Source organism: Rhinolophus sinicus, chromosome 4, assembly GCF_057876585.1.
Source record: "Rhinolophus sinicus isolate RSI-liver-muscle chromosome 4, RSI-T2T, whole genome shotgun sequence".
NCBI lineage: Eukaryota > Metazoa > Chordata > Mammalia > Chiroptera > Rhinolophidae > Rhinolophus > Rhinolophus sinicus.
The window spans coordinates 34132319-34155125 of NC_142504.1; the positions used below are offsets into that span (position 1 = coordinate 34132319).

Consider the following 22807-nt stretch of genomic DNA (forward strand, 5'->3'; position numbering starts at 1 on the left):
GGTCTACTGATGACTCTTCTGCCTCCTGAAAATGTGAACACAGCTGAGAAGTCCCGTATATGTAACTATATACATACAAATATACAAAATTACACACACATATGTAAAATACATTTCTTATAGTTGAACCACAGTCAACATGTACTAACTTTTATTTATAGGACTTATATTTAAATACTACGTGTACCTTACTTTGAAACACATCGTATTTAAGTAGGTATCACAGATATATAGTTGCAATGTATTTTTCTGGACCTCATAATTCCCACCAGATTTTTAAACTAAAAAATTTTATAACAGAATCTCCAATATTATTACTTCATATTTTCATAAAGAGAACATGAAAATTAAGTTTTTTAATGTCTTTAGCTTTCAAATCATAATGAAAATTAAATTTCAGTCTTTTATCTTAAAGTGAGAAAATGGCTATGAAATTTTAACCAGATTTCATAGGCATGTATGAGATGGTCTGACCTGTAGCCACCTGGCTTATAAAAAGTTCACATTGGGGTAAAGGAAAAAATGCACTTTGTGGAGTCATAGGGTACCCCAAACACACAGCTAGTTCAAGCACTCAAAACTTTCAATAAAGAAAGACAAGCTATAAGAATTAAGGCATTATACAGAAACAAAAAAGCAGTGTTTTCATATATAAACCCCAAATTTCAAATCACAAGGGCAGATTCTATGAACTACATGCTATAATTTTTAAATTGAGATACTTCCCATAGAGGCAACTTTATGTAGCCTAAATTGGGCACCTATTTATTTATTTGTTTTTTCACTGTTTCCCCGAAAATAAGACCTAGCCAGACAATCACCTCTAATGCATCTTTTGGAGCAAAAATTAACAGAAGACCTGGTTTTATTTTACTGTAAGACCAGGTATAATATAATATAATATAATATAATATAATATAATATAATATAATATAATATAATATAATATAATATAATACCAGGTCTTCTAGTAATTTTTGCTCCAAAAGATGCATTAGAGCTGATTGTCGGACTAGGTCTTATTTTCGGGGAAACACAGTATTTATTTTCCTGTCCAGATTACTCCTAAGTATATTCCCAGCTTTTAAACACATTAAATTTTTGAATTGTTCAAGTTTTTACTCCCATTAGTTATCCAAAACAGAAATTTAAGAACATGAAGTTTTCTTTTTCTATTAGAAACCTACAGTACATCAAAACTTATAGAATACACTGAGTTACTGAATCATTCAGAGTAACAAATAGTTTTCCACATCCTCAAATTTGGACCAAAGAAGTAACAATCATATCTATGACAATAAGGAAACGATAACAAAAGAACATTTTTGTTAAAGTGGCCAATGCCGACATTAGCTTTTATCACCTAAATTAAAAAACAACCACTATTGCAAGATTAATTTCAACAAATGAATTTATATAATTAACTAGCAGTTAAGGATTTATAAAAAGCATTACTCAAAATGAAACAGACTTTATTATGAAATATTTACTGCAGTAAATATGGATACCTTATAATGTGATCAAGTATCCTAGAAACCCAGTATCAAACACTCCTAGAAACTAAAACAAGGCTTTCATCTAAAAACCAAGCTATACATACAGATTTAAGACCTTAGTTAATAATCTGAAAAACAGATACATCAGAAAAACTATCTTCAGGTATTCTAGGTCATTTATATTATGTTATGTTATGCTATATTTTATTATATTTATAAAAATACAAAGGCATGTGAGTTGCAAGAAATAAAGTACTAATAATCAATAATAGTTTTAGGAATAACATAAAATCTCAATCATACTATTATTTAGTCTTACCTCTGAACTACAATCATCTGCTGTGGTTGAAATTTCACTTTCCGGCTAAAACAAAAGTAAAAACCAATTATATTAAGGTCTTCTCCGCCCACAAATATACTTTATTAACCTATTACTATTGGTACTTATGATAGAAAACTCATATAAAAATATCACTAAAAATATAGTAAAAATTATGCAAATCTTTAAAATTTTCACTCTGATTATAAATGGCTAAATAATGCACCTAAAATTTAACACTATGGATTTTTCTAAATATAAAAGTATCAAGAAGTACATTCACACTGGATCTTGTATACATTACAAATCATTTGTAAGACAAAGGCACCAATTAAGGTATCATCCCTCTAATTCTTGTATCTCTTTTAGGAAATAAAAAGTCCTAAAATATTACTAAAAAAGAGTTCGATTTCTTCAAAAAGAAGTCATCAAATCTTGATGTTAGAAAAGTAATTACAACTTGAAGAAAAATAACAACCTGTGTTATTAACACCTTTTCAGCTTACAAAGCACTTTCTAAGACATTCTTGTTTCATCCTTACATCTCTGGGATTTGGGTGTGAAGTGAGTGGTTTCTTTTCCCCAAGCAGCCTTCAGCTTAGAAGTACTGTACTGGGAAGAAGAGTCAAGGAAGAAACCTAAATTTTCACTGCTTTCACTCTTTTCCCTCTCATCTAAGATTTTCATTTACAAATGAGAAAAGAGACCCACATTATTTCACCTTTTCATTCAACAAATATGAACCATCAGTGTCTCCTTTCTCATCTAAACTTAGGGAAATTTTATTCATCACTCAAGATCAAGTTCCAAGTCTACCTCCTTTTATGATACAGTAACTGATGCCAGGAACAGAAATAAGCCTTACCTCTATTCTAAAATTCTGTAGCAGTGGTTCCTAACCCATATGGCTCTTTTAAATCTAAACTGTTTTCATGACAGAAGGCTTCAGGGTTCATTCATTTATGCTTTCTAAATAGCTATTGATTAAATGCATATTGTGTACTAAAAACTGTGGAACTGACATATCTTTAAACTAAATCAAGCACAAGAAGTACCATACTACATTTCATAAAAGGTCTAGATTTCAACAGAAAATTAAAAGATACACGAAGAAAAAGGAAAGTATGGCCCATACACAAGAAAAATAGCAGTCAATAGAAATTGAGGAAAAACAGACATTGGACTTAATAAAAAAGACTTTAAACTAGATTATTTCAAATATAGTCAAATAATTGAAGAAAATACCTAAAAAACTAAAGAAAATTATAAATATAATGCCTTACCAAATAGAGAATATCAACACAAAAAAAAAAGAATGTATATAAAACAACCAAAAAGAAATTCTGGAGTTAAAACAAATGAAATGAAAAATTCACTACAAGGGCTTAACAGCAGATCTGAGAATGAAGAAGAAATAATCAGCAAACTTTAATGTAGTTCATTTGAAATTATCCAGTCTGAGGAAAAGAAAAAAAGAATGAAGAAAAATAAACAGCATCAGAGATCTGTGCAACATTAAACATATCGTGTTTCCCGAAAATAAGACCTAGCCAGACTCCAATGTGTCGCCCTTTGGAGCAAAAATTAATATAAGACCCGGTAATATATTACATTATATTATATTAGACCCAGCCTTATAATAATATATAATTATATTTATATTTTTATCTAATTATCTTTATATAAATATATAATATTAATTTTTGCTCCAAAAGACGCATTAGAGCTGATGGTCTGGCTAGGTCTTATTTTCGGAGAAACACAGTACTAACATATACATAATGGGGGGACCCAGGAGAGGAGAGAAAGGGGCAAAAAGAATATTTGAAAATACAATGGCCAAAAACTTCCTAAATTAATGAAAAACATTAATCTACATATCCAAGATGCTCAACAAACTCTAAGTAAGAAAAACTCAAAAAGGTACACTTATGAACAGCAAATCTCTACTGACACCCTGCCCTCTTGCATAAAGCTCAAATCCCTAGATATCTAAATCTGTTTCCTAAATAAATATGCAAGGACACAATCCAAATTATAGTTCTGCCTTGTCCAAAACTCTTCCTCCTAAGCATCCCATCATTCTCTACTAATTTTAGCTGGGGGTTCCTCCACTCTACCCGCCATCCCAATCCATTCCTAACATCTCCCTCATCTCCTGATTCTGAAAAATCACACCACTATGGGGAGGAAGAAAATCAGCACTTACTGAGAACTTCCTACGGGCCAGGTGCGACCTCCTGCCCCTCACCATCACCACCATCCCATTCCCATCACTTTGTGATCCATCTAAAACTAAACTACCTATGGCTTCCAAATCACATCACATTTTCATATCTTAGAGACTGCTGGTTCTTTGCACAGAGATTGCCTCCCCTACTTCTTTTCCTCTAAATTATACTTCAAAGCTCAGTTCCATTATCTCTTCCAAGAAATTTGTTTAAATAACCACATAAGGCTGATTTGGGCATTCCCCCAAATCATGATACTCTACGGTACCATGTGCACATTTGTTAGCACATCTCTAAGCAGACAGAGTCCACGGACTATCTTACATCTGCCCTCCCCACTAGATTGATTTTCCTAATGGGTAGAGACTGTCATACTTACCTTTGTATCCTTACTGCTCAATTCTAAATGTTTGGGTGCCCAATAAATGTTTGTTGAATCAAGCTCACAAAAACTGCACATGGTGCTAATGAGTGTTGTCATTACAACTACTTTCCACTTAAAATTTTAATGTTTAAAAATCTGGATGAATACTTACTTCAACAGAGAAGACCTGGTCATGTTTGATCACTTCTCCACCGTGTAAAGTTTTCATTATTGTGGATTCAGGAGTCACAGCTGATGCTACTCTTTGAGAACTATTCGTGTACATCTCATCACTCTGTGATTGCTCAACATTCAAAGCATGATATGCTGACACATCATGTTTACTGCTTGAAGTTTTCCTCTTTTTTTTCTGCTTCTTAGAAGGATTCTGCCCATCAGATTGAGCTTTCCTTTGTCGAAACTGGGCAAGCTACAGAAAAAAAAAGATTGTCATTACTGTCGAAGATAAATTTATTTATTTTTATCACCACTAAGGAAAAAGCAGCTTTGGAGTCACTTTCTTTAAAAGATCAAACTATCACAAAAATGATGACAAAATAAAGGACAATTGTTACAGTCTCTAACTACTGACTTGCAAAGAAATTAAGGATTTCTAAATGAATGCTATTCAAATATTGAGAAGAACTAAAAATGTCATGTCTAAAGAAAAAAAATTAGCCCAGAGTTGGGTAGAATAAGGAATAATAGGCACTCTCACTCACTGTTTGGTAAAGAGTGTAAACTTTGGATGTGAGGTTATATGAAAATACAAGAGCTCTAAATACATTTGATTAGCAGAATTTGTGGGACTTCTGCTAATTTATATGAAATATAATTAGTCCATGCAAAAAGATTTAGCTATACAATTCATCACTACATCCTTAGAAATAAAAATTAGAAATAATTTCAATATCAATCAATAGTGCTTCCCATCCCTTAGTCATCAGAATTTTTGTCATATCCTAGTGCCACCTATACTTATCATTTACTTAACCTGTTTTAACTAGCGTACATTTCTTAAATTTATTTTAAAAGGAGACTTTCTATCCCTGATATAAATTAAAAGCCAGTATCACTTGTGATTTCTTTAAAAAAAAATAGTAAACAGAAATGAATACAATGCAAAATAAAACTACATTATTAAAATTTTAGTTAGATATTACTGAAAGTTACAAAAGAAACAGGTATGTGTTAGAGAGGCATAAAGGATATATGAGCATCAAATAGGCTTTTAGCTTATCATAAGCAGGTGAACTTAAAAGAAACCTAAAAAGGTAAAAACTTTCCTACAATACTATCCAATGTTACTTAATAATGGATTAGGATGTCACCTAAAATATCTGACACCGCTTAAAATCAGAAGTATGCATTACATACTTGGGCAACACTGGATTAACTCAATTAAAATAGTATTAATGCAAACCATTATTAATCATAAAGATGTTTATGACACAGTAGGTATAAAATAATATTGCAATGTCGTCTTTTTCTTACTAAAAGGAAAATTACATGCATCTCATCTAACAAAGACAAGGCAAGCCTCAGGCTCACAGCCTTCAATAATTCATTCTAAACTAGCTTTATTTTTAATAACATTATATACATAGACATAGACAAATTCTAGAAGAATAAAACCATAATAGCTTTGGTGTATCTCTGGATTTGTGATTACTGGTATTTTTCTTTATGCTCATTTGAAATTTCTTTTTTTATGGAACAAATTTTCGAAATTTTATATGAAGCAACTACTAACCACCGATTCCTAAATTTAATTAGAGCCTTGATCATTCTGAAAGAAACAAAGCATAAGAATATGTACAAGCCCCTTGTGCCTTAAAAAGAGGAAATATACTAGCAACATATTAATTGTATAACTATTAATTAGACCAATTACAAAGGTAGTAAATTTCTTATGGTACAAAGTATTAAAGCAATCTTAATAATAATGTTGATATCAAAATACATGACAAATAACAGAACCTACAGAACAACATACAGCATATTTTATACTTGTCTGCCATAGAGGAAGAAAAGTATATAGTGTTTACTTAATAAGGATGTCTAACTCATAAGTCAGAACTATCTAATCACTGACCTATAGAATATAAAAATATATCACATTAAAATTTTCCCTCCAGTTATTTAGCAATTAGCCAGTGATCCTACCTCATCTCATGTCTGCTTAAGGAACAGATGCAAGACTAGTTGCCTCTATTCGTGCATTATTAAGCTGCTGGAATGCATTTAAACTACTTTGGGGGACAGCAGATTCCTTTTTAAAAATAAACCAACTGAAATACCATTATGTATTATCTTTAAATAGAATCAAAAGTCTAGGCGCATGATTTTAAAAAGATCCCTCAGAGAAAATGCAAAACCAAGAAAAATATTAATAATGACATTCCTGATATTTATGCTCAATTTCTAAAACTTCTTAAAATTCCATGTTGTTTGTGTTAGAAAGTATATTCAGGCAGCAGAGGATATCAAGACAAAGATGAAGATTATGTTTAAAATTTCAACTGTTAGGTCATGTATGTAATTTATTTTTAATATTTATTTATATGAGCAATTACATAACCTTTTTATAATAGTTTAATTAAAAAAATAAAAATGAAAAAGTTAGTAACAGAAATGGAACAAAAAGTTGAATGGTTCCGTAATAGAACAAATCACTTCTAAGGGCATAAAATAACTAAGACATTGTTTTAGGCTGGTTACTGAGCATATGAGGTAATATTATTTTTTCAGAACAATTAACCAGAAGGTAAAGTCCATGAGGGTAAGAACTTTTGCTCACTGCTATATACACAAAGGCTAGAGCAGAATTTAATAAATGCATATTGAGTGAAAAATGGATAATTTATCTTTTAAAGTCACTACTAAGCAATCATTTTAAGCGCTGTCCTACAGAACCTGAGAATTAAGATGATATAAAAGGCATATCTAATTCTACCATATAAAAAAGTTCCATGGTCTCAGAATTAAAATTAGCAATGAAATGAATTAAAACACAAAATAATCCCTCTCACCATAATCTCTCTCCTCTACCAGCCTCCCCACCACAACACAAAAATTCTCAAAAATAATGCCTACAATAGCTTTTTAGCAAGAGTTTTGTTTTATAAAAATGTGAGAGAGGAAACAAGTTCTTTTCATAAATCTCATTTCTTACAGCTATCCAAACTTTTTATTTTAAATCTGAAAAATGGCAAGCTAACAGATAAGCAAGTATCAGAAACTACTCAATCAGCTAATCATCTGATACTGAAATAATACACTTGAAATTACTGGGAAAACATTTAGTCTAAAACATGCTGAATATTCAGACTATAGCCATCTGTGTTTGTCCTTTGGAAGCCAATTATAAAAATGTTAGCATACGTAGGCATGGAAATAAGTTGTAAGATTTACCGGTAAGCCATTATGTCCACATACACTTGTCTTTCAAAACTGATTCAGATCTCAAGCAAGTATCTTACCCTGACCGGGGCATGAATAAACAACTAAATAAAAATGATAATTTATTCCTTAAACTCAATATTTATAAATTTATAAATGATCATTCTCAGTAAGATAAAGATTTTTAAAAATGCTGTAGAAAAACATGCCAAGTTTCTGACTGCCGCTTCAAAAAACTAACTGGAATTGGTTTTCTTGAGTGTTCAATGCACTGTGCTAGACAGGAGCTCAAATGCATGATCCTAATAGTAGGATGTTTCAGTCTAGGCCAGCCTATTACTTCACTGGGGTGTGAGACACAAATAAGATAAAAGTTAGTGTACAATTTCATAAACCCAGCAGTCCTCTGTAAGAAGGTGCTATGGGTACCTCTCGACCTAATTTTCTCAAAGAAGGCTTTCTGTCAGAGGTGTGGTTGTGGTAGTTTTATCTCTGTGAAGGAAATAACCTGGCATGTGGCAGGTATTAAGTATTTATTTACCAAATATTTACTGTTTACCTATCATGTGTCAGTGCTAAGATGAATCAGATACAAACCCTATTCCTATGAATTGTAATTCAGGTAGGAAGAACAAATTAAACCAATATAGATAAACACAGAAACATCATTTCAAGAGATAAAAAGTGCTTTGAAGAAAAAATATAGGTACTAAAGAAAGCACACAACAGAAAAACTTAATTTGGATGGGAATGCAGGGAAAGGTCAGGAACTGTTGAGAAAAGAATGTGGAAGCTGAGATTTAAAGACAAATACGAGTTACTTGTCCGAGACCATAATCAGTAGGTGGCAAACAGAATGAACAGGAACTTCTGACTCCAAATCCTGTATTCTTTCCGTTATACCAATCTGCATGCCATGCACTCTGAGCTCTTTTTCCTTCATTTGTCATTATACTTCAAATCCTACAACACTAAGTTTAAAGACACAAACAAATGAAACCACCAAACCAACAAATACTTTTTTGACAAGACTGAGAGAAGAAATATACACACATACCCAAAAGAGATTATAAAGTATTTTTTAAATGTTATCTAGTCTCTCGTTTTCAAAAATGGCTGCAAGTAGAGCTATTTCCTATGTTTTTGCTACAGAAAATTTAAGAAATCCTAATTAATTCTAATTACAGTGACTATTTGTACTGTCAATGCTGCCTTTTAACCCTTTTAATATTCCTTAATAAATGTTGCATAAGAATGCTGTACAAACTATTACAGCAACACTCCAGGGGCCTAACCATAGAAACAAAAAGATAACAGTTGACCCAAAGACAATTTGTATGTAGACCGAAGTAGGAAAACTGAAAGCAAAAACAACAAAAGCAATTCTTTTGTGCTCTGGAGCATATTTTCCAACAATATCCCAAACTGGTGGAAAATAACAGTTCCAAATGAGTCCCAGGAAATCAGCCATGGAAATGACCGCAGGACTTCACATTGATGAGCCATCGGTCCTATTTATATCTCTAATCTCACTCAATGTAGATTTTTTCTTAAATAAAAGTTTTTGGAATACCTTCACGTGTAAGTAGAAAACAGAATCTGAACCCACAGGAATCACCTTAATTTTACACATTTTACTACATTTCATTGTCTGGCATATGGTAGGCACAAATATTTGTTGAATGAAAATGTCTCAAAAATAGTATGGATTACATATAATAGAGTACTGGACTGTTGTGTAGAGATTCTAATAAGCTAGCTATGTGACACAGGACAAGCCACTTAACCTTGGCAGAACTCAGTTTCTTCAACTGCAAAATGAAGAGGTAGATTTGAAGGATCTTTTAATATTTCTTCCAAATTTAAGGGTTTTTTTTGGAGATTTTTTTTCAATTGTTCCCTTTCCTTTCTCCTCTTCCTACTTTAATTATAAAAGAGAAAAACTAGAATTCTACATAATAAAAGGTATTTTTAAAAAATTGTTGGTTGAAAAAGTACTCATGTTTAATGAACAGTATCTATTACTAAGTGATCCCAAGTGAAAAAAAGATGTAGAATAGAAAGTGGAAAGATTACATTATAGTGTTCAGAACAAATCACTTTTAAGAACATAAAATTATCAAAATACTGATTTAGGCTTATATTATAGATTATATGAAGTCAAATTACTACTTCAGAACAAATAACTAGAAGGTAAGCTCCAGAAGGGCAGGGATTTTTAATTAAATTCAAAGCCTATATAATATTCTAAGTGTAGAACAGTAGCTGTACATAGGTTCTCAATAAACAGCTGTTGAGAAAAAAAGATAATTTATCTTTTACAGAAAAGAGATGCCTCTAAGCAATAATTTTAGACACTATTCCTCAGAACTTCAGAATACATATCTGCATAATTTCTTTAAAAAAATTGAGATGATATTATCAGGTCCATGGTTACATTACTGCACAACCATACAATGTAGTATTATGTAGCTGTCAAAAATGTTTTAAAAAAAATTGTAATGTGGGAAAATGCTCTCAACATAAAGTCAGAGAAAAAAGAGGCCAAAATTGCAAATAAGAGTATGATTCAAGTTTAAAAATATACGTACACATGGAAACAAAGAATCAACAAACTGTTAATAGTGATTGCTTGTAGGTTATAAGACTGTGTGGGTGATTGTTTTCTTTTTTGAAAGATCTTCACTGCCTCCCTCCCCCTCAGATCTATAAAGAATATTCACTAGTAAAATTATCACACAGGGCCCATATGTTAACATCACTATTTTTAAAAGGATATAGTACAACTATCCATCTATCAAAAATCTCATCCCAAAAGACAAAAAAAGAAAAAAAGGCAGAAGCCCCAGGACTATGTTGACTGGGGCCTGGCCTCTTTCATCAGCCTCTCTAGACACCTTTACCATACCCCACAAGTGTAACTGCCAACACTGACCGCATTACATTTCACAGTTCAGATGCCACCTATCTGTTTCATTTCACTGTCACCTCAGTTATTGCTAACAATGAACAGTGAGAAGAATGGCACTTTGCCCCAAACTTATCTGGGTTCCAAATGGCTTTTCCCAGGAGGCCCAACTATACTTCTCTTACCTTCCTTTGAAATCTATCTTTACAATAACCCTTTGTTATCTCTCCTCACTTAACTAATCTCAGTTTTTCCGGAACAAAGGAGCCCTAACAGAATTAGGGTGCTTACATTTAGCTTTTTTAATTAAGTCAGTATTTTATATTTAAAAAAACACATAGTTTTACTGCTTCATCTGTGTAGCAACAACATATAACTAGTTGCCACCTGGTGGCATCAGGCCTATCTGAATACGGGATATTTGTTTTTTAGAAAGGACTAACCTCTTCAGAGGTTAAACATGCCCGATACACATTCTCTGACTTTTCTGCCACTTTTATGGTAAAGTCCCTATTACTTTAAATGACACATATGGCTCCTCACAATCTGATCCCAGCCGATTTCTCCCATCTAATTTTCTGCTATATAGTTTGAGCCTCTATGATCCAGCATGAAGAAGAGGAGGATGGCTCGTACTTCTTTAACACTTTATAGTCTGACAATGTTCTAAGTGCTTTCTATGTATTAGCTGAATCCTCACAACAACTCCAAGGCTAGTATTATTACTGGCCTCATTTTTCAGATGGGAACAGAAGTACAGAGAGTTTAAGCAACTTGCCTACAGTCACAATGCTAATAAATGGCAAAGGCAGGATCTGATCTCAGATGATCTGGTACAAGCTCATAACCACAACAATTATACTGCTTTTCACAACAAAATCTTTGAAAAAGTAGGTACCATTCCCCACCTTTTCCTGATTCCTTTTAATTCCCCATCCCTCAGTAATCTGAATTCTCATTTTTGACAACTGGCCATTCCTACTTACTTGAAACTGTCTTCCTGTTCTTACCTGAAACTGTTTCACTGACAGCATCGTCTCCTAGCTTTCTGAATAGTCTGTCTCAGTCTCCTTTGCAATCTCCTTCTCCACCTGCATTTTAAACATGGGTGTTTCCACAGGATTCAACTCTCCATCTGCATCCCACTCAGTCAGTCTTCTTCCTGAGTGAACTCCCATTCCCAGAGTGTCAGCTCGTATCTTTAAATCAAATATTTATCTATAGCATGAACTTCTTTCTTAAGCTCCAGACATATATTCAGTTTTACACTGGACCATTCCTCCAGAATGTCCTGTAGGCACCTCTGACTCAACACACCCAAAACTCATTTTTACCTTACTCAAATATTTGTTTCCCTCCAACCATGCCCACATTTCCTATCTCAAAGACCCATTTCATTGAAACTTTTCTTTCCCTCCAAACTTGTCCATTTGTTCCCTATCTCACAGACTAGCACCTACACCTCTTCAGGTGCTTGAGTCAGAAAGCTGGAGTCATCTCTTGCTTTAAGTCTGTCTGGAATGCTATAACAGAATACTATAGACTGGGTATAAACAACAGAAATTTATTTCTCACAGCTCTGAAGGTTAGAAGTCTAAGAACAGGGTCCCAGCAGATTTGGTGTCTGGTGAGAGCCCTCTTTTCTAGTTCTTAGATGGCCATCTTTTTGCCTCACATGATGGAAGGGACAAAGGATCTCTCTTTTACAAGGGGACAAATTCCATTCATGAGCGATCTGCCCTCATAACCTAATCACTCCCAAATGCCCTACCTCCTAATACCATTACCTTGCAGGTTAGGATTTCAACAGTATGAAGGGGGGGTGGGTTGTAAGGGGGGGGGGCATGACACAGACATTCAGACCACAGCATCTCTCTTACCCTTTACGACCCATTACCAAGGATGCCCAATCCTACCTACCAAACACAGATCAAAGATATAAGAGCTAGTGTAGGGCTGAAATCAAGAATGCAATTTCTTGGGTCAGACTGGGTTTGAATCCTTGCTCCTCCTCTACGATTTTGTGCAAATTACTTAACCTCTTGGTTTTCCCACCTATAAAATAGAGATAGCAACAGTTTACACAGCTCTTAGAATAGTTATAAGGATGAAATGATAATAAATGCATAGCATTAGAAAGTGCTCAAAAATTGGCAGCTACTATTATTGAATTCATACTCTTTTCTCTTCCATTCTCAACCTTCCCATTATCCAAGTGAGGGATAATAACATATGAACAGAAATGGGGATAAATCAAGAAATATTTAGAAGGTAAAATCAGTGGAATGTGGTGATTGGTTGGATCTGAAAGGTAAAAGAGAATGAGTAAGGGAAACAAAATAGAAGAGAGGTAAATGTGGGCCTGATTTTATTGGGTAGTAGTATTAGAAGTGGAAGAAACGCTAAGTATGAGACAAATTTTGAATTAAAAAAAATTAGAGATTGGGTTGTAAGTATACCGGATATAGGAAAATAATTACAGAATAATTCAGAAGGATTTTATTTTTTAACTGAGATGCTTTGTGAATAGGTATAAACTCCTAAACCTCGAATATATGCTCATACATGAGATAGAAAAGAGAAAACTAGAATATTAAAAAATTTTAAATCCAAATCCTACAGAAAAAAAGAATATATATAGAGTCTTTTGTCATAAGATTAAAATCCTGAGACCTATTAAAAGTACTTATATTGTATTTCACCCTTAGAATTTAAAAAATACTAGGGGTGCCAAAAAAAATGTAAACACAGGACTTGTATTCATCTTTTGTTATCAGTATATATTCAGTATTATAATTTTAATACAGTTTTTTTCCTTTCTTAAAATATGTATACATTTTTGGCACCCTCTGTATATAAATCATTTTTCTCAACTAAAAAATCTGAAATTATTATCTTCTCATTTTCTCAAGCTCTATTATAAAAATTGCTATTGACTGAAGTAGAAAAGTGAGAGTTCTCTTGTTGAAGGGAAGTCACTGAATAGAAATGCTCAGATGTGTTCTCATTACAAAGTGAATTTATGCACATTAAAAAACATTAGGGCTGGCCTGGTGGCTCAGGTGGTTAGAGCTCCGTGCTCCTAACTCCAAAGGCTGCCGGTTGGATTCCCACATGGACCAGTGGGCTCTCAACCACAAGGTTGCCGATTCAGCTCCTCGAGTCCCGCAAAGGATGGTAGGTAGCGCCCCCTGCAACTAAGATTGAACATAGCACCTTGAGTTGAGCTGCTGCTGAGCTCCCGGATGGCTCAGTTGGTTGGAGCACATCCTCTCAACCACAAGGTTGCCGGTTCGACTCCCGCAAGGGATGATGGGCTGTGCTCCCTGCAACTAGCAATGGCAACTGGACCTGGTGCTGAGCTGCGCCCTCCACAACTAAGACTGAAAGGACAACAACTTGACTTGGAAAAAAAGTCCTGGAAGTATACACTATTCCCCAATAAAGTCCTGTTCCCCTTCCCCAATAAAAACAAATAAATAAATTAATTAATTAAATTAAAAAATAATAAAATAAAATTAAAAAACAAAACAAAAGCAGGACAAATCCATAAACGTTTTTAAAAAATTAAATTAGTTTGGCGACTACTATAAAAGATTTTACATAAAAAAATTTCCAATATTTTTAAGTTGTCCAAGAATAGGAAATAGTTTCTGTAACTTTCAGTAGAAACCCATTCTTTTCTACATGAACTCCCAGCAGATACTTGCTAATGCAGTTTTTACACATATCCTACTAACCTTGCCCTTTAGAGCATCTACTTATTGATTTGACTTAAGAAATCAACACATACATATACAGTCAAAGACCATAAATGTCGTGGTAATTAACTGGGATCAGTGCCCCATGCCCATCGCAATTGCCTGCATCTCCCTCACACACTTTCATACATTAAATTGGGTTCTTGATAAATATGGAGAATATTTTCATGTGGTCCCTGTCCCTATCTTCTCTGGGAAAACAATAAGGTAACATCAACTGAAAAGTGAGGCCACTGAGGAATAAATACAGCCTAATCACAGAGCCCACAAGGAAGGATCCTTAGTAAACAAGGAATTTTGCAGTGTGTGTAGTATCAAGAAATAGGAGGAAAGAAATTCTAGATTTTATATGCTGTTAGTTTTTCAAAGATCTGTAAACAGAGAACCTATTCAGTCAATACAATTTATGGATTCAAATCTTTATAGATTAGGATTTTAAATAGTATAGTTCTGCGTAGTTCTTACTAGTTAAAATAACTTTTGGGGCTTTAAGCATTCATCTCTTACAAGGATAAAAGAAAAAACTTTGGGGGTTTTAAGAAATGATCTCTTAAAAGGAAAAAAATAATTACACTTTCAGAGAAACTTTTAGACCACATAAAAATCTCAGTGAATAGCAAACCACAATAAAAATCATAACCCTGATAGCAATTGAAAACAAACACTACACTGTTCATGAACAAAGAGAATAAAGGAATTTTTTAATGGTACAAAAGAATCTACGCATAGAGTTGAATAACCTAGACAAAACCACCTCTGGAACAACGCTTAATTTTTGAATAGGGTTAAATACATATGCAAATCAACCAAAGCTTTCTGCACCATACTGAGCCACGTATTAAGTATCCTAAGTTATATTTTGGTAACCACTACCACAAAAACACTAAAAGTAAAAGGGCAGTCAATATGACAACAACAAAAAAAACTACCTTACACTAGTGAAATATCTGTAGAGGTCTATTATAGTCATACATGAAAATGATAGGCTTTTTTGCTATTGAAGAAGACCAGGTTTCCCCCCCACCCCCCAGTGAAAATTGACTGGTAATGATCAAGCCAAAAACCAACAGGTGCCCCTTTAACCAACTGCATGCACTTGTAAAACAGCTGGTCTTGGAATGGAATGACTCACTGGCTCACACAGAAATCAAACTTTAGCACCATGCTCTAATCAACTCACCAAGAATCTATTATTCAAAGGAAGCAACAGTTTAAATTTTGTCAGAGCCCAGAGAAGGCCTAAAAAATAACCAAGATGGAAGATAATTCTACTAGAGATGTGTGTCTATCTCGGTTTGCTCCTCTTCACGCCTGCCAGAGAGCACGTGTTCTTACACTTTGCATATAGAAATATATATAAAATTAATAAATAATATATAAAATAAGTTGGTAACAATCCAATTTTAAAAAGGGCAAAAGACATAAGACACTTATCCAAAGACAGACAAATGGCCAACAAGTACATGAAAACATGCTCAACATCCTTAGTCATTAGAAAATTACAAATCAAAACCACAATTAAATACCACTTCCCGTCCACTAGAATGGCTATTTTAAGAAAGAAAAAAACACATGGAAAACAAGCGTTGGTGAGGATATAGAGAAATTGGAATCCTCATCCAGTGCTGGTGGGAATCTAAAATGGTATAGCCACTATGGAAAACAGTATGGTGGTTCCTCAAAAAACTGAGAATTACCATATAATCCAGCAATTCTACTCCTAGGTATATACCCAAGAAAAATGAAAACAGGTACTCAAACACTTATATACAAATATTCACAGCAGCACTAATCAAAATAGCTAAAAGATAGAAACAATTCACATGCTCATCAAAGGAGGAACAAGCAAAATGTGGTATATACATACAATGGAGTATTATTCAGCCATAAAAGGGAATGAAGTACTGATATTTACTACGACATGGATGAACCTGGAAAACACACTAAGGGGCAAAAAAAAACACCAGACACTAAAGGTCAAATATTATATGATTCCATTTATATAAAATACCTAAATAGGTAAACCCATAGAAACAAAGCAGACTCTGGTGGTTGTTAGGTGCTAGGGGTAGGAGGGAACGAAGAGTATCTGCCTAACGGATACAGGGTTTTATTCTGGGATGATAAAAATGTTTTGGAACGATATAGAAGTGGAGGTCGCACAATGTTGCGTATGTACTAAATGCTACTGAATTGTTCATTTTGACGTAAGTTTTGTTATGTGAATTTCACCTCAATTTAAACAAATCATAGCTTCTTTATATCTAACGCCAGGAGTTCAAAGAGCTCTCAATCATTATTTCATTTATTCTTCAAAACACCTGTTGAGATTCACGTACTGTGACAGCATTGTTCCCACACACAAAAAACAGAGAATCTGTGATCATTTAAATATATGCTTGCTAAGTAAAAGTCTATAGCTGTAGTTGTAGGCATTCAAAATGTCGGTTGAACAAATGAGCAATTAAATGTCTCCAAGTCCTAGTGCCTTTTCTAGTACGCCCAACAGCAGTATTATAAACACACACACGATGCATACTACCTTTACAGATAAGCTTTTTGAAAATGCTGAAGATTTTTCAAATTAAAGTTTTTAAATAGATGCTCACCAATTAAATAAGACGTCTAATTTCAATTTTAGTGGAATCTTATTGAGAAATAAATACAAAAAATGTTCGCTATCATTTAATGCTTAACAATTTACCATGACAACTTTTTCTATTAGAACTTTCATATTAGAATTCACTTATATTTCAATAATTAGCAGTTTATAATACATAAATATTTTGCAGTCGTAGCTTAGCTCTCATTACAAAATTTATATATATAAAAATAAGTGTTTTGTTTGAAGATAATTTTTGCCCCAATTTTGTCATATTCCGGTCACTTGGGTATGGCCAACCTTTTTCACTTCTTTTCCACATGCTCATTCAACTTTGAGTTCCACTGACACACCACAGACCTTGCTGAGTCTCTCTTCTCTGGACCTAATGGCTCTTTTACCCAGTCACTTCCCTATCCCTGTTCCTGCCATTTCTTGGATTTGCTGTAGAAACTTTTCTTCAATACTATACACTTTCAGAAGCCTGTTCTGCCATTCTTTCCTCCACATTATCTCTCTTAAAGCTTATAATCTACAAGTTATGTTTTATGCTTTTTTTTTTTTTTAACAAAGCCTGAAGATCATGAATTAATTTTTAAGTTGCAGACAATGCACCCCTGTTGCAACAAATGTTGATGAAAGCATCAAACTGCTGCAGTACACTTTGAACGCTAGGAAAGCTATGTCACATATAAGAATAAAAAACTGGAAAGTTTAAAAGAAACAGGGGTGAAGAGCAACTTTCATAGTGGTGGAGCAGTGTATCTGAAATACACAAAGAACAATTTTACACCATAACTAACTTTGTCTATCAAAGTGGAAACAGTAATTGAAAGGTCCTGCTATTAATAACCTAATATATAGCTTGCAAAGAGCACTATTCTTTTATGCATAAATTGGCAATACTTTCAAACTGAAAATGCTCATTAAACAAGTAAAAATAGTGTAGCTACTACTTAGTGAATGCCACAAGCAAAAATTTTAATAATTATTCATCAAATTATGTCAATTATAGAAATGATGAATAACTTTGGTTTTACTGAATTCTGCTATTTTGCAGTATTAAAAAGTATAAAATAGAATATTAAAAAGTATACCTAATGTGAATTTACAGAACTAATAATTTTATACTAAATACACACTGTTCTCTAATTTTGCTCACAATTCTTGCTTTATGTACTATTGCAAATAATTTTAGCTGGAAAAAATTGAAGTCATTTAAAGTGGAGTTAGCATAGTTTGTTGGTTCAACACAATGGACAGCCTGTGTCGTGCCATCCCTGCCAGCACCTTGTAAAGGGGGTTAGCCCAGCTCTGACAATATTTACTTAATAATGCAGTCATGTCTCACATCTCCATGGATCTGGCTTCTTGCAACAGCAACACTGAGGAAGTGGCTGGACCCAACAGCAAACCAAAAAACCAACAAGTAACAGAAAAACTAAACTGTCATAAAGCCCATTCACTAGGCTCCTTTGTCCCTTGATTTTGGAAAAATCATTTTATCTACTCAGTTACTAGGTTCTTTAGTCACAGCACATTGGGAAGAGGCAAATAAGGAGCAAGGCAAGATGAGCATGTCCATGGCAATGGGAACCGACAACAAGGAGATAAAAACTACAAAAACAGAAAGATCTATAAATGTCTAATAAAATAGAATCCCAACTATATAATATAAGCAGCACTGGAATTGAATTATACTTCCGGGACGACACTAAATGGAGGGTCCTGAGGAAACCTAGCTATTGTGTGCATTGTCTTATTCTGTAAAATGATCATACAGTAGAACATGCTCATCAACATTCTGTATTTGATAAACTTTCATTGTTTTTAAAAAATGGTATTTAAACATTTACTCACTGATCATAAAAGAAATGCGTTGCAGAGAATTTGGAAAATACTAAAAGTGTATAGAAAATTAAAATTGCCTATAACCCACCACCCAGAGATAACCATCATTTACACCTTGGTGGATTTTTTTTTCCAGGTGTCTTCATATATAAATATGTACATATATTTTTTTTTGGTAACATTTTTATTAACCTGGCATTACTTGTGGGCATTTTCCCAACTCAAAAAGTCTGTGCAGAATTATTTTAATGGCTACGTATACCAAAATTTATTCAGCTATCATTACTGATTTTGGTTGGTATAAACCATTTTATAAAGTATACTATACTGTATACATGACAAGTCGTAAAAAAATAATCATTTATAAGGTCTAAAAATAATCATTTATAAGGTCTAAAAGAAATTTTTCAGTGAACAGCTTACCAAACACCAAGAAAAAAATGTAAATGTTATGGTTCGCAAAACCAGGTTATCAAATACAATATTTAAGTCCAACGAACAAACAAGTATCTGAATAAGTTTTGGAAATGATCACTGTAAGTGATTTCTGACGCCAGCAATAAGAGACTTCCAATTAGGAGCATTCTGGATTACTGTTATTAAATTACAACATGCTAGTAAACAAAGCAGCACCCAATAGCAACTCATAGTCATTCTGCTCATTCATTCATTGAGCAAATACTGAGTATCTACTATTTGATGGGAATTATGCTAAGTTGTATTAATATCAGTATTAAGAGCCTTCTTTGTAAGAGCCTTAAAAATAAGGTAGCAGCATTTAACACATTTTAACAAATGAAAAAATTCATCCCAAATCCTACTGTACCTCTCTCTCATTGTACTTATTGCCCAGTGTCTGTCTCTCCCGCTAAACTGTGAGCAACCAGAGAACAGAGACTATTACCACCTCTGTATTTCCAGCTCTTAGTATAAAACAGGAATAAAACATTATGTCATATGATTTTATATTTACCATGCAGTTTTTAGTCCTAATCTAAAAGCACACGTTTATATAAACGAAATAATGCATACACTACTTTTGATGATGCTGTTTTATTTCTATTTTCCACATTCCTATCAGTTGTCATAATCTTAATGGCTACATGATATTCCATCACATTTATGTAATACAGTTTAGAAAACAATTCTCCTAATACTGTCTTTGAAGGTTGCTTCCAGTGTTTTTATATTGTATAGCTAATGCTCCAGCACACATACCTTGCCTTACAAGTCTCACAGACTTATTTCTGACTGGAAAAACTGGGCTAGCTCTAGAGGAAGATAATCTTCTACAATAAAAATGAATGTTAAAGAGATTTTTACCCCGTAGGCGTAATTTGAAAGACAAAGAACACACAAAGAAACTAGAATTTTTTTGCCAAATCAAAACAATTTAAATAAATCCTGTTATGAGGTGTGCTGTCCCAAGTAAACTGTTTTGTAGGACGGCTTCCCACATGCTCAGTAAAGATACTTATGGGGCAAGCTGTAAAAATTCTGAGGTAACAGACAAACATAATGTCTTAGAACGGCAGTGCTTTTTGAAGGAGGTGCACACTTTACCTCCATTTACTTGGGTGCATAGAGCTTGCTTGCTCAGACCATCAGGTTGCAGAAATGTAAGCGACTTTGGGCTTCTGAAGATGCCTTGATTCCCCTTTCCCTCCATTTATAGATCATGAGGTAACAGAATCTATCTGGTAACATACAAGCATTTCAACTTTGACCTTAGAAGGAACTTATGGGAAAGCCAACTATATTTTAGAAATACGAAGTTAGTTAATACACATATTCATTTAAGAAACTTGTGGTGTTGAGCGTCTACTACTGAATCCCTGTGGTATGGCCCTTCAATGATTACTGAAATCATACATCAGGTCTCTTTTGTTTGTTTATTTGGAGGGAGGGGAAAGAGAGGGAGAGAGAAAAAATAGTTAACTATATTGTAATTTAATTGTGGTCCAAGTATGATTGCTAAAAATCATCTCTAATGAAACATTTAGATATAATCTTTAAAAGGTACTTTCATTATATGAAGTGTCATTATAGGAAGGAAGGGGGCCTTTGAAACCTGCCAAAAGACATGCTCAAATATGTAATTTTTTTAAAATGCTATTTAATTTATATTTTGTCTATGTCAAATTGTTCATGAAGCCCAGTGAATATCGATGTGAATACCTGTGCATAATTTTATATTGTTTGCTTTATTTTTTCACACACACACACAAGGGCTTGTCAGAGATGTTATTATGTCTATATATAAATTATTTAAAGCAGGAATTCTATAGGTGTTGCTTAAGACTAGAGAACCTTTCCTCCCCAAAAGTTCCATTCACAGACTGCATTAACATTCCACACAATACAAAAGCACATGCCATGACAAAGACCAAACACCAACATACAAAGCCATGTCTCTAAAACCGCCCTTAACATGAAGTTCACAGCTGGCACTTGTGGCACACTCAAGCCACTGCTGAGGCAGCTGTCACAGGCCAATCACACACCCAAGAGTGCCAGCGTGCCACCTAAGAAAGCCAAGCTCATGATCACCGTACAAATCCCCCACTGAATAAAGAAAAGCCCTAAATCCTCACCCTGAAAAGCACAATGACTGCACTACCCAGAGCACTCTATAAAAAAGTGAAAGCTTGGAGATTTAGAAACAATAAATACCAGTTTATAACAATACAGTAAAAGAGGGGTTTTATTTGGGCGTTAACGAGAAAAGAGCCACACCACCCAATCATCACGGAAGTATCATCTGCTAAGTAGTAACACCAGGCTTTTTCAATTAATTGGAAAGAGAAAGCAGGACGAAAGGAAAACGCAGATCCTGCAGCACCTTCCTCCCAGGCAGCGCACCCGGGCTGCAGCGATCTCCGCTTCCCAGGCCCCCACCCACCCCTTCCCAGCTACCGCCTCCCACCGCGGGCCCTGCCGCCTCCGGCTCTGTTGTTACCTTTGCTTTGCCCGCCTCGAGCTTCTTCTGTCTCTCCTCGTCCTCCATGGCCTCTGCGGGGAAAGCTGGAGGAAGACAGAGAGAGGGTCGGGGGGTAGGAAGGAAAGGTCGGTTTAGACGGAGGTGGGAACCTCAAGGCCAGGGAGCAGGGCCGGATCCGGCCCTCCCCCGCCCGGACTGGAACCAGTCTCCGCGCTCACTGGCTGACCGTCCTCCGCCGCACGGGTAACGCCGTCATCGCCGCCGCCATCTTCGTCTCCACGTAAACACACGGCGGGGCGGGAGGGGGTGGGTCACGTCCATCCGCGCAGCCGCCGCCAGCCCCGCCGCGCCAGGCAGGTGCGCCTGCGGCCCCGCCCCGCCCCGCATGCCGCCCCCCACGCCGCCCCGCCCCCGCCGGCCGGTAGCGTGGAGGACCACGACCCGGCCTCGGACCCCGGCTCCCGCAGGCGTTAAGCCGGCGGGGGACGAACGCTCCCCAGGTGGTGGCCTGGCTGAGGAGATGGGAGAAGGGGGTGTGACAGGGGCGCCGGTCGACCCCCACTCACGGTCCAAGGGACTCTAGTCGCTTTTAAGACATTAAGATTTGTTTCAAGTTACAAAAATAACAGATGCCTAACGGTGAAATAAATTGGTGAACGCTGAAAAGCCCCAAAGGAAAAGATGGGGAGGGGGCGGGGAGAGGACCCACCGGACGTCAGTTTTCAACGTGCGTTGACTCCTTGACTGGAAGAACTGGGAGAGTAGCCAGCAGCTCTCTTTTATTTTAGTGGCAAGTCCCTCCCTCTTCCCCCACTCGTCCGCCCAATCTCCGGTTCATCCTTCAAGGCCCATCTCACGCCCCTCTGAATAGCTTTTCTGATCCCTTTGTTCCCTCCACTGCAACTGGGAGTATCGTCATAACTTATTCCCCT

General features: G+C 35.2%; 1 protein-coding gene across 8 annotated transcripts in view; it reads right to left on the reverse strand.

Moving 5' to 3' along the window:
• The window catches only part of AKAP9 (A-kinase anchoring protein 9), a 144201-nt gene extending 122036 nt beyond the window's left edge, over positions 1-22165 (reverse strand). For all 8 annotated transcript variants that reach the window (XM_019716634.3, XM_074340714.2, XM_019716663.3 and 5 more), the window contains exons 1-3: positions 21894-22165; positions 4583-4840; positions 1816-1860 (exon numbers count right to left, since the gene is read on the reverse strand). In XM_019716634.3, the coding sequence (XP_019572193.3) occupies positions 1816-1860; positions 4583-4840; positions 21894-21941 (351 nt within the window). In that variant the 5' untranslated portion in view covers positions 21942-22165. The remainder of the gene's footprint in view (positions 1-1815; positions 1861-4582; positions 4841-21893) is intronic.
• Positions 22166-22807: the final 642 nt, after the last annotated feature.